Consider the following 14,649-nt stretch of genomic DNA (forward strand, 5'->3'; position numbering starts at 1 on the left):
TCCTAAGCTGCTAATTTAAAAGGTAACTCCTCGCCACCCGTCTTCCAGGGCGATGCAGCGCACTCCCCGCTCGAAGCTCTTGCCCAGGATCCTCCCGCCAACGCACCGACCCGCCAGAGCCTCAGCATTTCTACGCATGCGCGGGGAAGGGCGGGGGCGGTGGTGGTGGGGGGGTGGGTGTTGTGGGTGACCCGCGCAGGCCCAGTGGCCGAGCGACGCCGGGAGACCTCCCAGTCTTGTCTCTCCGGGCCCCGCCCCGCCCTACCCCACGCCGCTCCGCCCCGCCCCGCCCCGCCCCACCCTGCCCGCACCTTCGCGGCAGACGCTGCCTCCGGAGAGCTCAAGGATGAGCTGAACTTCCGCAGCTGTTAATGTCACCAGCGCTAATCACAGGGACTTTGGGGCTGGCCGGAAGCCCCCTTCCCTGCGCCCACTCCCAGTTCATTTCCTGTCCCGTTCCGCCCGCCCAGCAGCGACCTGGCTCAGCAGGCAGGCGGCCCAGGCGCCCCGGGTAGGTAGTTTGTGTACGGTTACCATGGAGACGCTGGCAGGCCTAGTGGAGCGGGCGGGCTAGCGGGCCGGGAGGAGGGTGGGGTGGCAGGCAGGGTGACCACGCTGTACCCTGGCCTGAACCCGTGGAGGAGGGGGCATTGCCGGGAGTGGGGAAGCTGCTGTCCGCACGGGAGGTGAGGCGTCCCTCGTGGGTTCACCGGGGACCTCTCCTGCCCTGGTCCGCCTTTCTGCCCCCAATGTGGGGAGAGAGGCCCTGTGTTTGCTCTCGGGGTAGGTTCGCGGCTGTCCTTATTTCTTCTGTACACTGCTCATTTAGCTAAGTGCATGGCGCTTAACAGAAGCTTGGAAATACTTGTTGGATGCCAGAGTGGTAAACCAAGGGGCTTTGTCTAGACAGCGACCTCGCCACCGTCACACAGATTGTACCCTTTTAGGCAACAGATAAGGAGGGCCCCAATAAATAAATAAAGGTGTGTGTAACAATATACAGTAAACTATATCGTATGTACATATAATGCCTCTTATTATCAGTTCCCACGACTATCACAGCAGGCCTTCCATCCCTAGAATTGTTTTAACTTGGTAGAAAAGCAAGTAGCACTCTGTTTGTATCCTGTTTTGTGAATCTACAAAACTGATTAGTTGTTGATTTGGCCTACCTGATATTCGATAAAATACCTATTAAAAATTCTCCCTCTTCATAAAAAAACACTCCTCATTTAAACTTGAACTTGTGAAATTTATGGAAACACTGAAGAAACATCATTTACTTTCATTTTGCCATTTCTTATTTTAAATGCATTTTTTTTTTATTCATGGGAGAATTCTTATTGTATCCTTTTATGATATAGTGCCTGGGTAGTAGTTAACTTTTCCTTAAGGGCCAGGCACCATGCTAAAGCACTTTACATGAATTGTGTCATTTAGTTATCAGAACAATCCTATGAGGCAATCAATTATTGTCACCATCGTCATTTTACAGATGAGGAAAAGGAAGCTTAGAGTCATTACAATCCTTGCCAAGGTCACCTAGCTGTGAATTGCCAGAGAGTATTTGGGCCCCTGTTCGAGCACTGCACTTTAACCACTACCCCTCTGGGTGCTCAGATCAACAGAAAAATATTTCAAAATCATGGAAAGGGTCTTGACTACAGATGGCCCTGACTCACAGTGGTTCAACTTAAAAATTTTCAGCTTTACAACGGTGTGAAAGCAATATATATTCAGTAGAAACCATACTTTGAATTTTGATCTTTTCCCGGGCTTGCACTATGTTCTACGATACTCTCTTGTGATGCTGGGTAGTGGCAGCCAGTGGTAGCCCTCCAGCCAGCCATGAAATCATGAGGGTAAATGATTGATACACTTACAACCATCCTGTACTCATACTGCCATTCTGGTTTTTACTTTCAGCATAGTACTCAATAAATTACATGAGCCCTTCAACACTCATTCTAAAATAGGCTTTGTGCTAGACCATTTTGCCCAACTGGGGGCTAATGTAAGTATTCCTGAGCATGTTTAGGCTGTGCTGTCCTATGATGTTCAGTAGGTTAGGTGTATTGAATGAATTTTCAACTTAATGATATTTTCAACTCACGACGGGTTTTTCAGGATGTCACTCTATTAGAAATTGAGGATGATCTGCATTTGATTTGCAAGGAATAGAGGGGTGGAGATGGTCAGCCTTTCTCTTGTCGCCAACATCTTGATAGTGCAGTGCTGCGTTTAGCAAGAAGGCTCTGGTTCAGGTGACTACTGGCAGCAAAGGTAAAGACAGGTCTTTATAATGAACTATGAATTTTTACAAATAATGACTCTGAAATGTTCCCCCAATGAGTGAGAAATATTTTGTTAAAAATGAAGGTCTCCAGCTTCAAGTATCCTACTGCTGGTGGTGTTCATCCTCTAGGGATCCTATGGACGTCGTAAACTCAGGACAATGATGCAAGACAGAACGCAACCTTTTTCTTCTTTCCCTTCAAAGTCTACTCCTGTTTTCTTTTAAAAAAAGATCCCCTTGCCCTCTGATCCCACCCCCTCAGGTTTGCATAAAGTGTCACCTCTGGCTCCTTCCTGTCCTCTCCGACACCAAATCCTATTAGTTCTTCTGTTCTTGTTGTCCCTCACTTATTCTTATCTCTCTTCTTCCCTTTGTTTTGCCTTTACTCCTTTATCTCAGGCTTTCCATGCTGCATTCACAGATCACCCCGTTTATCAAGTCTTACTCCATGCCAGGCAACTTGAAGTAAAGGCAAGGAAGGAAAAGGGGACTGAATTTGATCTCATATCACCACATGGCATCAAGAATCAGATACCATTTGAGATAAAGTCCCATATGCCTTTCTAATCCATTGTAACAAATGTCTCCAATGAAAGAAGCCATATTGCCTTCAGCTGGATATTTCTTAGATCTATATTTGAAAATGGAGTTCAGCGATTCTACGAGTGTTGACCTCCACACCTTCAGCTGTGCCTCACATAAAGAATTGTGGCTCAGAGTCTGGTGAGGCAGCACCAGGAGCACAGTGGGAGGGTGTACTGATAGAGGCCAACCAGTGACCTTGCAGAGTATGGAGGAGGAACACCTAACTGAGGCTGGAGGAGGGGGAGAGGCATGTCCAGGAATGCTTCCTTGAGGACCTCTAAGAGTTAGTTGGCTGATTACACAAGAACTACCTGACTTTGTCCCTCCTAGTCTTTTTCCTTTTCATCCTACCCACCCCTGCCGGATCACATCATGCCTCAAAATCTATTAATTAGTTTGCTCAGCAGCTTTTATTTATTTTTTGACCTGCTATTCCATTCTCTCTCTGGTCCAACTCCAGTTTATATTTCCAGAGCTCATTCTTGTCCAGCACACACCCCATATGTTCTTGGCACTCTGCCTTGGCTCACCCATTGACTTTCCTGGAAATTCCTTCTCTACTGCAGCCCTGATATCAGCCATTGCCTCATGCTTCAAATTCAGCATTTTTCAGAACCCAGCTCAAGGACCAGCTCCTCCAGGAAGTCTCCCTGACACCTTCTCCCAGTCAGAAATCCCTTCCTTTTTTTGTAATAACATGGGAGTTATCTCAGTTTTTTTCATTGACCCCATCAGTTTCTACATTGTATTAAGATTATTTGGAAGCAGGGCTGACATTTAACTTGTACACTCCAAGAAAGCTGCTCCTGTTGTGAAAATATTGGCATGTCTCTATATTGGTGCATAAATAGCTGTAGCCCCAGGGCCTCTGACTGCCCTGCTCCTCCCACCCCATCTCATGAGTAACAGTTTGAATATCATCTCTGGGCATATGTCATAGCTTTTGTACTATTGTCTAAGACTCCCTCCCTCACAGAACTGCAGTAGGGATTAACTGAGAGGATGTACTCGAGACTGTTTAGCATAGTGCTTGGTATTTAAGCCATACTAACTGAATGGATTTGTTCCAATTGTTAGGAGAATTTTTATAAAGTTAAAATTTCTGTGATACTATTGCCTTCTAGTTCAGCTGTACTTTACTATAAACAGGCAAGCTTTCAAACTCTGAGTGATTGTTGAAGTTGGCAAAAATCCTCTTTGATAAGAATTTGTAATTTAACAAATATAAACAAAAAAAATACTTCCCTACCCCCCAAAAACAAACTTCTTTTTTTTTTTAATTTTTTTTTTCAACGTTTATTTATTTTTGGGACAGAGAGAGACAGAGCATGAACAGGGGAGGGGCAGAGAGAGAGGGAGACACAGAATCAGAAACAGGCTCCAGGCTCTGAGCCATCAGCCCAGAGCCCGACGCGGGGCTCGAACTCACGGACCGCGAGATCGTGACCTGGCTGAAGTCGGACACTTAACTGACTGCGCCACCCAGGCGCCCCAACAAACTTCTAACTCAGTTCACTTATATCACTGAACATTTCCATATTTGATTTAATGACATATTAACATTAATATAATAATAATAATAGATTAACTGTGTAGATCTTACATTATTGAAACTGCTTCTCACAATGTAACTGTTAAGGTTTGGGAGGAGGAGAAAGGAAGAGGGAGAGAGAAAGTTGTGTTAGAATTAGTGGTAAAATTTATGTACAAAAATATTTTTAAGCCCATTATCTATATTATTTCCTCCAATATTTAATCAATTTAAATTCCTGTGTGCCCAAATAAAGTACAAAATTGTTAGCATTTGACCTGAGTAAATATTCCTGCTTCCTTACTCCATGAAAGAATATAGTTTTCCATGCAAACTAAAATACAGAACCTCAGTCAGGAATGATGGTCCATTATCACTCATCCAAAGCACTTTCTCTAATCTTTATTGTTTGCCAGATTACCTTTGATATTGCTAGACTTATTAGTGCTATGTGGGTCCAAAGGAATCACAAACCTGATTTGGGCTCTGGGGGACACCTGTTCATTATATAGAACTTCTTCTCACTGAGTGGTATACTTTCTTTACTGCAGTGGGCCTTTTAAAAGGTGATATGGCCACTTGAATTAGATGTGATGAGACTGAATTTATATTATTTTGCATCCAGAAAGAATACAGGTATGTCCTACTTCTGAAGATTCATGTTATATCACTTTGCTTTTATGCAAGACCTGCATTAGGGCTTTCTTTGTAAAAGTGAAAATCCTCTTCAGATTTCTACTGGTGAGTGAAAACAGGTTATTAATGTAGGTCTTTTGTAAAAGCAAACTGGCAGAAAGTGGGGAATACGGTACGCTTTACGCCATTTCGGCTTACCAGAGTTTTCATAGGAATGCTCTACTTTTCGATAGCAGGGGAAACGTGTATATATGGCTCTATAAAAAACACTTTAGCGGTGCCTGGGTGGCTCAATCAGATAAGCATCCGACTTTGGTTCAGGTCATGATCTCATGACTTGTGGGTTCGAGCCCCGCGTCGGGCTCTGTGCTGACATCTCAGAGCCTGGAGCCTGCTTTGGATTCTGTTGCTGTCTCTCTCTGCCCCTCCCCTGCTCATGCTCTGTCTTTCTGTCTCTCAAAAATAAATAAACATTTAAAAAATTAAAAAACACTTTATACATATTTTTAATAATTAGCATTGAATATTTTAAAAAGAAACAGGCAATCATATCAGAAGCATTAGAAGCAAAATGTACTTGGCCTGTCAGTTTTTTGTGTTTTATTTTTAAACTTTTTTTATTTAAGAGAGAGAGTGAGCATGAGTGAGGGAGGGGCAGAGGGAGAGAGAGTGTGAATCCCAAGCAGGATCCGTGCCATCAGGGCAGAGCCCCATGTGGGGCTCAATCATATGACCCTGGGATCATGACCTGAGCCAAAATCAAGAGTTGGATGCTCAGCTGACTGAGCCATCCAGGCGCCCCTGGCCTGTCATAGATTTTGTTAGTTGTATTAATCTACATGATTTTGGAGACTTTGCTTAAATTCAAAATCCTAGATCAAAAATTCCTAGAATATGACTGCTTAAAGTAATTTTTTACTGTTTTACCTCACTGGGCCTTTCCATATGAAAGGAATGGCATATTGTTTGTGGTTTTCATCATGCCCTTTTCCTCAAAAACTTTTAGGGTAGGGCCTGGGTAGAATGAAACACATGTTCTTGTTGTCTGTTGTTATATAACAACTTAATGTATACAATCATAATATAGTAAATCCTCTTTACTTGTCTAAGGAATCATCTGTTGACTCTACTTATGGAAATGAAATCTTTTTAGTTTCCTTGGGCATATGTCACAAAAAATTTTTTCTTTTTTGCAGAAGTTATTCTAAAATTGGGCACTGAAATATAGGAATAATTTCCAGTCCTCTTTCTCCTTAGAGATATAACATTTTCAGGACATCTGAGTTGTTACTGTTTTTTTTTTAATGAACACCTATTACCATATGCTAATTAGAGTTATGTTTTTAAAATCCCTTTTTAAAGTTTAGAGCTGTAGAGGTGTCTTGCCATGTTAATCAGACCTCCATGGGGACACATCAGCATTTAAGAAGGATCTGCATTCTCAGGGTGTCTGGGTGGCTCAGTTGGTTAAGCATCCAACTCACAGAATCCAAAGCAGACTCCAGTCCCCAAGTGTTAGCACAGAGCCTGACACAGGGCTCAAACCCACGAGCTGTGAGATCATGACCTGAGCTGGAGTCGGATGCTTAACCGACTGAGCCACCCAGACACCCCAAGCATCCAAATCTTAATCTCAGCTCAGGTCTTGATCTCAGGGTCTTGGGTTCAAGCCCCATGTTGGGCTCCATGCTGGGCATGGAGCCTACTTAAAAAAAAAAAAAAAAAAAAAAAAGAAGGATCTGCATTCTCATTGCCCTTGGACATGACTTTAACTCCTTAACTGAGAGAGTGAGCCTGGAAAAGGATATTTGATATTGATATTTAGCATTTATTCGTCTAAGACACTATCTCAAATTGAAGGCGACTTGAATCAATTCATTCAAATACATCATGGGCAAAGGTGGGGCAGAAACTTAACCTGAGTTTACAAACTACATTTAGAAAAGCAAATATAGCTTGGAAATAGGACTCATCTGCCTAAATCTAACCTTATACTAGCAATTTGTGTGGAGGACAGTGGGGGGGGGAAGGAAACTTTAGTTAAAATTTTAACAGATCCCCCCAGTGTTGTTGTTGTTGTTGTTTTTTAACATATTAGAGAATATGAGATGATTTTCTCTTCCTAGTCTGTCTTCTTTCACGATCTATTGTCTTTCTCTCCAGGTTTAGCTTTCATCTTGACTCTCTTCCTTGAACATCATTTCCCTCGAGTAAGTATATTCCCACAGGCATAACTGTGCACATCAACCTATATTTTTGAAAGCTTTTTTTCCACCCTGATCTTGTAACTGTAACTGTCTGGTAGATTTTTAATTAAAAAATGTTTGTGACTTTTTCTAGTTTAGTTATAGAGGAATGGCTTAAGCATGTGTGGATGAGTTTAAGTACTCCTTTCTTTCTTTTTTTCTTATATTTTAACTTTATTTTTTAAAATTTACATCCAAATTAGTTAGTATATAGTGAAACAATGATTTCAGGAGTAGATTCCTTAGTGCCCCTTACCCATTTAGCCCATGCCCCCTCCCACATCCCCTCCAGCAACCCTCAGTTTGTTCTCCATATTTGTGAGTCTCTTGTTTTGTCCCCCTCCCTGTTTTTATATTATTTTTGTTTCCCTTCCCTTATGTTCATCTGTTTTGTCTCTTAAAGTCCTCATATGAGTGAAGCCATAGGATTTTTGTCTTTCTCTGACTAATTTCACTTAGCATAATACCCTCTAGTTCCATCCACGTAGTTGCAAATGGCAAGGTTTCATTCTTTTTGATTGCCAAGTAATACTCCATTGTATATATATACCACTGCTTTATCCATTCATCCATCGATGGACATTTGGGCTCTTTCCATACTTTGGCTATTGTTAATAGTGCTGCTATAAACATGGGGGTGCATGTGTCCCTTCAAAACAGCACACCTGTATCCCTTGGATAAATGCCTAGTAGTGCAGTTGCTGAGTTGTAGGGTAGTTCTATTTTTAGTTTTCTGAGGAACCTCCATCCTGTTTTCCAGAGTGGCTGCAGCAGCTTGCATTCCCACCAACAATGCAAAAGAGATCCTCTTTCTCCGCATCCTCGCCAACATCTGTTGTTGCCTGAGTTGTTAATGTTAGCCATTCTGACAGGTGTCAGGTGGTATCTCATTGTGATTTTGATTTGTATTTCCCTGATGATGAGTGATGTTGAGCATTTTTTTCATGTGTTGGTTGGCCATCTGGATGTCTTCTTTGGAGAAGTGTCTATTCATGTCTTTTGCCCATTTCTTCACTGGATTATTTGTTTTTTGGGTGTTGAGTTTGATAAGTTCTTTGTAGATTTTGGATACTAACCCTTTATCTGATATGTCATTTGCAAATATCTTCTCCCATTCTGTCAGTTGCCTTTTAGTTTTGCTGATTGTTTCCTTCGCTGTGCAGAAGCTTTTTATTTTGATGAGGTTCCAATAGTTCATTTTTGCTTTTGTTTCCCTTGCCTCTGGAGACGTTTTGAGTAAGAAATTGCTGTGGCCAAGGCCAAAGAGGTTTTTGCCTGCTTTCTTCTCTAGGATTTTGATGGCTTCCTGTCTTACATTGAGGTCTTTCATCCATTTTGAGTTTATTTTTGTGTATGGTGTAAGAAAGTGGTCCAGGTTCATTCTTCTGCATGTTGCTGTCCAGTTTTCCCAGCACCACTTGCTGAAGAGACTGTCTTTATTCCATTGGATATTCTTTCCTGCTTTGTCAGAGATTAGTTGGCCATACGTTTGTGGGTCCATTTCTGGGTTCTCTATTCTATTCCATTGATCTGAGTGTCTGTTCTTGTAAGCACTCCTTTCTAAAGTCCTGGATGAAAACAGTTAATATTTTGTACCATATGTTTGCAGAGTGTGGTGTCTACCTGAAGAACATTTTATTTTAAAAAGAAAGATGCTATCTCCAAATGATAAAAAGTTAGAAAAGCTGGATCCATTTTATCGACCTTCTATGTCCAAGCAGAAGACCAGCGCAGAGATCATAAGTGAAGCACGAAATGCATTAAGAACAGTTAGGACCCAACGACCCTTTACACCACGGGAAGACCAAAGAAAGCTATTTGGGCCTGCATCTTCAAGAACACCAGAAAATAGACCTCCTTCCTCCTTTAGGTAATGACATTTCTCTTGCCTGTACACTTGGATATGTAAGCTACCAGATGACATTTTCCCTTAATTCTAGTTATGGATAGTTGCTTTCTAAAGTTGGATGTCTGCTAATTGCACCTCTTGTATCTATTCAAGATTCCTAAATATTAAGTCCAGACCTCGGGTCCCAGAAGTTGCTTTGGTTTAAAATGATAAATAGTGGTTGTCATAGCAAATCTGTAAAGCAATATGAACAAAGCTTTTTTAAAAAATCACTGTATACATTTCTTCTCTTCATTATTCAGTAACTTTTAATCCCCCTAAAAGTAATGAAAAGACTTACTAATAAAATGTTCTAAGTACTGTGATTTTTTTTAAAATTGCCTCTTCCTCAAGGCTTATGCATTAAATGCTTTTACTTGTTTGGGGCTAAAGTTAACTAACATATACTAGAAATAAATGATTCTTCACAAACTAATATTTCTGTTCCGTCTCCTCTGCTAGCCTCCATGCATCCAGTTTTGAGTCATCTGATTTCAGGCCTATCTCCAGTGCTCGTCTCAGTCCGCTAGAGCTTGTGAGTACTTTATATTTAAGTGCTGTGAAATGGAATTGGCCCAAAATACTTGGAATCAGTACCTATATATGCTAAGAAAAGGATCACATAGACCTAAGTATACTAATAATTTAATATGAAAGCAATTTATTTTTTTTCAAATATATTTCATGTCTAATGAAACACTTCTATTATTTATCTATAATTTCATAATAAAGAAGAATTTAGACATATACAGTGACCTGGCAAACAGAATGTTTTGCAACATTTTTTTGTTTTTCACAATTTTTGGGGTTTTTTAAAGTTATGCATGTATATTATTTTTAATAGTTGTGTATACAAATAAATTATATGTATCTGTACATAAAGTTTCAAAGATTTGTTACCCAAAACATTCCAGTGGTCTCCTGTCCTCTTATTCTTCATTTTATCCTTCCCATTGGTTCTCACTTTAAACTCTTTTAGCACATTCTTTTGGTATATACATCCAAAATTTTAAATAACAGTGTCTTGCTCCTCTCTGGCTTATGAGATTGAGGAATTATCTAATGACTTCTCACTAAGGAAGATGAAGATTTAACTCTTGTCTGTCCTCCCACACATCATTACAACACATTCATCTTTTCTGTCCCCACTGCTACTCTCAATATAGATACATCATAATTTTGGTTAATCTCTTTTCTCTATGATTATATAAACCCTGTTTATAACTGAGCCTTGAACTATTGATGATTACTTCTTCCCTGTACCACTTTTTGTTTTCCCTGGTATTAATAATTGCCTTGCTTTTTTAGTTTTGTATTATTACCATTTCAACCCTAAACTCTTCTCCAAGATCTAAATCTCCTTCATATATCCAGGTACATGAGGTATTTTATTGATTAATCTCTTTGGAGAACTTTCCCCACTTTCTCTCAGACCATTTACCCTGGGCACCTGGCACACATGTAGCTCTCCTTCTTGTGATAGCTTTCTTGTTTCCTGTATCCCAGATTTTTCTCTGTCTTGATTTGCTTTTGGAATACTTGCTCCAGTAGCTTCTAGAGAAAGAGTGTATGGGAAGTACATTATTTGAGACCTTGATGGCTGTTTTTGCTCTCTAGAAGTTTGTAAGATTTTTCTCTTTGTTTCCAGTGTTCTGAAATTCCATGACAATGGACCTTCGTATTAGTCTGTCTGTCATGATGGGTATTCTCAATGGAATCTCATGCCCTTCAACTCTGGGAAAGGTCCTTAAATTATTTTGGTGTCTCTTCCCCTCTTTTTTGTTCTGTTTGCTCTTTCTGGAATTTATTATTCCAATATAGGATTCCCTGGACTTGTACTTTAATTTTCTTTTCTTTTTTTAAATTTTTATTTCCCTTCTCTTTTTGGAAGAGACTTTATCTTCTAATCTTTTTGTTGAGTTCTTTTCATTTCTGCTATCATATTTTTAAACTATTTATTTTTAATTTTCCAGAAGCATTTCCCCACTCTTAAGTTTTTTTCTTTTTTTAAAAAAAATTTTTTTAATGTTTATTCATTTTTGAGAGAGAGAGCCAGAGCATGAGTGGGGGAGGGGCAGAGAGAGAGGGAGACTCAGAAACCGACGCGGGGTCCAGGCTCTGAGCTGTCAGCACAGAGCCTAATGTGGGGCTCGAACTCACAAACCACGAGATCATGACCTGAGCTGAAGTTGGAAGTTTACCTGACTGAGCCACCCAAGTGCCCTGGTTATCATTTCATATGTATATATGTATGTATGTGTGTATATATATATATATATATATATATATATATATATATGTGTGTGTGTATACACACACACAAACACACACATACATATACATATACGTATACATATATATATACATGTATATAGTATTCTTGTGTTTCATGGTTGTATCATCTTGTCTATTAGTGATAATTTTGGTTTTTGAATTGTTTCCTTCTCCTTTTAAAATTTTTGCTGTTTGTGTGTGTGCATGCATCTTAAACAAGAGAAATTTATTTTCTCACAGTTCTGAAGATTAGAAGTCCGAGATCAAGGTGGCAGTAGGGCTGATTTCTACTGAGGCCTTTCTCCTTGGCTTGTAGATGGCCATCTTCTCCCTGTGTCTTTACATGGTTTTCCCTCTGTGTCTCTTTTGCATTTTTATGTTTATTTTGCTCTCTGTTTTTCATATCAGAGGCTGTCCCCTGATAGCTCATGCTGCTTGTTTGGCTGCTCTTATTTGGAAGTAGAAGCATGTGGAATGGGTTGATCAACCGGTAGGTGATACCTACTCATATCAGGGAAGTTTAGCTGGGCTGTGTTGTTTGTGAAAGCCCCAATGGTGGTAACTTTAGGAATTTTCTTGTGGCTAGTTTATTGGAAGTATCTCAGAATATCTTCCAAGCTCTTGCCTACAGGATAAAAGCTGGTTGCTAACTTACAAGAACCAGCTGGAGGACGAAGGTAGGAATGTCTACCATTCAGTAGGTAAATATTCAATTAATATCTATGTTTATAATAAGTACCCTGACACTCAACTCTGGAAGGCAGCTATGCTTAGCACTATACCACCAATGCCTGCTGTGACACTCAACTCTGTATGATTAGCCTGATTAAGAGATCCTCTGTTTTACCTTCTCTACAGAACAAATCTCCCATCCATGTGGCCTGACTTCATGGAACTGGGAGGGAAGGAGTTACACAGATTTTTACCCAGTCCTCCTTATTTCAGTCACCTCCCCTTATAGCCCTGCTGCATAAGTACCTGGTGATACCAGTCCTTTAGACTTTCATGGAATTGGGGTGTTAGTCAAGCTACTTTTTAATTTTTTCTAAAGTTTTATTTATTTTTGAGAGAGAATGAATAGGGGGGAGGCAGAGAGAGGAAGAGAGAGAATCCCAAGCAGGCTCTGTGCTATCAGCATGGAGACCAATGCGGGGCTCAAACTCATGAACCTTGAGATCATGACCTGGGCCGAAATCAAGAGTTGGAGGCTCAACCAGCTGAACCATCCAGGCGCCCCTGCTTCTCGATTTTTATTACTATGCATGTATGCATATTTGTGTGTGTGTTTGTTTTTGATGAACTATTTGTGGGTTTTTTTGCTGAACTATTTGAAAGCAAGTTGCAGATCTTTTAAGACTTCATCCATAAAAGTTTAATTTACATGTCATGTGAACAAGGACAGTCTCCTACATCACCACCACATTATCATCACAGCTCAGAAAATTAACATTACTCGGTAGTATCATTTAATGCACAGTCCATGTCCAAATGACCCCAACTGTCTCAAAATGTATCTTATATTTTTATGCTTGTTCTTATATTGCAGATGGCAAAAATAGGGTTCCAAAATAGTAAGCATGAACCGATATGCAATAAATACTTTTGCCAGCCATTTATTTATATGTAGTTTCTTACACTTACAGTCTTGGAGACCACTTGGGTTCTGGGCGAGCTACAACAAGAGGGAACCCCTGTTTGGCAGCCCAGTGGGTCCACCTTATCGTAAAGTGGCTCTCTATTTTATGATTCTGTCATTGGACTCCTATGAATTGTTTTTAACATTCTGTAGTTTTGGGTGATTCACTCAATAGGCCTATTGTTTTCTAAAAATTTCTAGTTGTAGAGTTAACCTGGTCCTTGTTACACTGGTACAGTCTTTGGACTGCAGGATTGGATGTTAGACAAATATGGACATTTGCCTCTGTTTTGGGTCATTATAATTTCATTATATTTTAGGGTCACTATATTCCTTTACTGCAGAATGGCTGGGTGCTATGTACAAAGTAAAAGTGGACTCAGAAGTCCCCATGTCAAGTAAAATAGCTCTTTTAGTTTGAAATCTTTTTGTTATAGCAGACTATGTAAGGGTATTAAGTATATTTCATTTTAAACATAATTAAAGTTTGGAGCCCCCAGTCAAAAAAATCCTAAAAGTGAACTTATGCTATTGCCCCTCCACCTTCTTTCCTCTTTTCCATCTCACCCCTGAGAGAACCTCTATTGGGGACTACTATCCTGGCAAAGTGGGGAAGTAGGAATGGAGGAGGAAGGAGTGGGGAAAAAGGAGGCAGCTGGAGGCTGGGGCTGGGGTAGCTCACAGATAAGGGGCTCACTTGTGGAAAGAATCTGTGAAGATCTAACCAACAGAACCTCAGTACTTTCTGGCTCTAGGTTCCTTTCTCAGGCTAGTTTGGCTTTTAATGATGCCTTGACTATCAGTCAATCGAGGAAGAGGGACCAAGAAAGCAACCCATTCCAGCTTCTACATTTAACAAATCGGCTCTACTTCTTTGAGCGTAAATGTTTCCCTTCTCCCTGTTTCAACCCCCCCCCCCCCCCCCCCCCCCGATCTGGCCTGTGCTCCTCCCACTGCCCATCCTCCTGCAGGTGGTGGACTGTCTCTACTCAGGGGCACTCTGGCTCCTGACCATCCAGGCCTTGACTGCCCATTAGCACCTGTAATCCTATAAGACAGGAAGTAAACATGTATACCTACTTGCTATATCAGTATGCCCTGGTACCCCTGTTTTCTTTCGTAGCAGCGCCCCACGTTCCCACGACAACTCGACATGTGGGGCTGTTGGGTGGTGGTTGTTATGGCTGCTTTCATTCTGCTCCCCTGGTTATAGCTGGTGTTCAGATTTATATTTACACAGGAACAGCTGCTCTCTTACTTTGGATTGTATAAAGTAGGAAAAGAGATGTGGGCCTGTGCATAAATAGGAAGTTTTGTCTTTCATCATTATTGTCGAAACTGAATTCTCTTGTGTTTCCTAAACTTACAAAGTCTAGTTGTTTAAACCCCAAGTGTTTTTTTTATTAAACTTTTTATTGCCACACTAAAAAGACACAGATCATGAGTGCAGCTTGATAAATTTACACAGACTCAACATACTCTGTAACCAGCATTCAGAAAGGAAAAATAGATCATTACCAGCATCCCAGAAACTGCCTCCCTAGGGTGAATATTGTC

At 40.7% G+C, this 14,649-nt stretch overlaps 1 protein-coding gene across 3 annotated transcripts in view; it reads left to right on the forward strand.

Moving 5' to 3' along the window:
• Window positions 1-295: 295 nt before the first annotated feature.
• The window catches only part of ARMC2 (armadillo repeat containing 2), a 108,482-nt gene continuing 94,128 nt past the window's right edge, over window positions 296-14,649 (forward strand). For 2 of the 3 annotated variants that reach the window (XM_025925620.2, XM_086707546.1), the window contains exons 1-3: window positions 296-511; window positions 8,904-9,164; window positions 9,645-9,717. In XM_025925620.2, the coding sequence (XP_025781405.2) occupies window positions 372-511; window positions 8,904-9,164; window positions 9,645-9,717 (474 nt within the window). In that variant the 5' untranslated portion in view covers window positions 296-371. Of the gene's footprint in view, window positions 512-7,211; window positions 7,259-8,903; window positions 9,165-9,644; window positions 9,718-14,649 lie in introns of all 3 variants that reach the window. The other variant, XM_086707545.1, reaches the window with a different exon arrangement.

The sequence above is a fragment of the Puma concolor genome, chromosome B2 (genome assembly GCF_028749965.1).
Source record: "Puma concolor isolate L17-30 chromosome B2, mPumCon1.1.hap2, whole genome shotgun sequence".
Taxonomy (NCBI): Eukaryota; Metazoa; Chordata; class Mammalia; order Carnivora; family Felidae; genus Puma; species Puma concolor.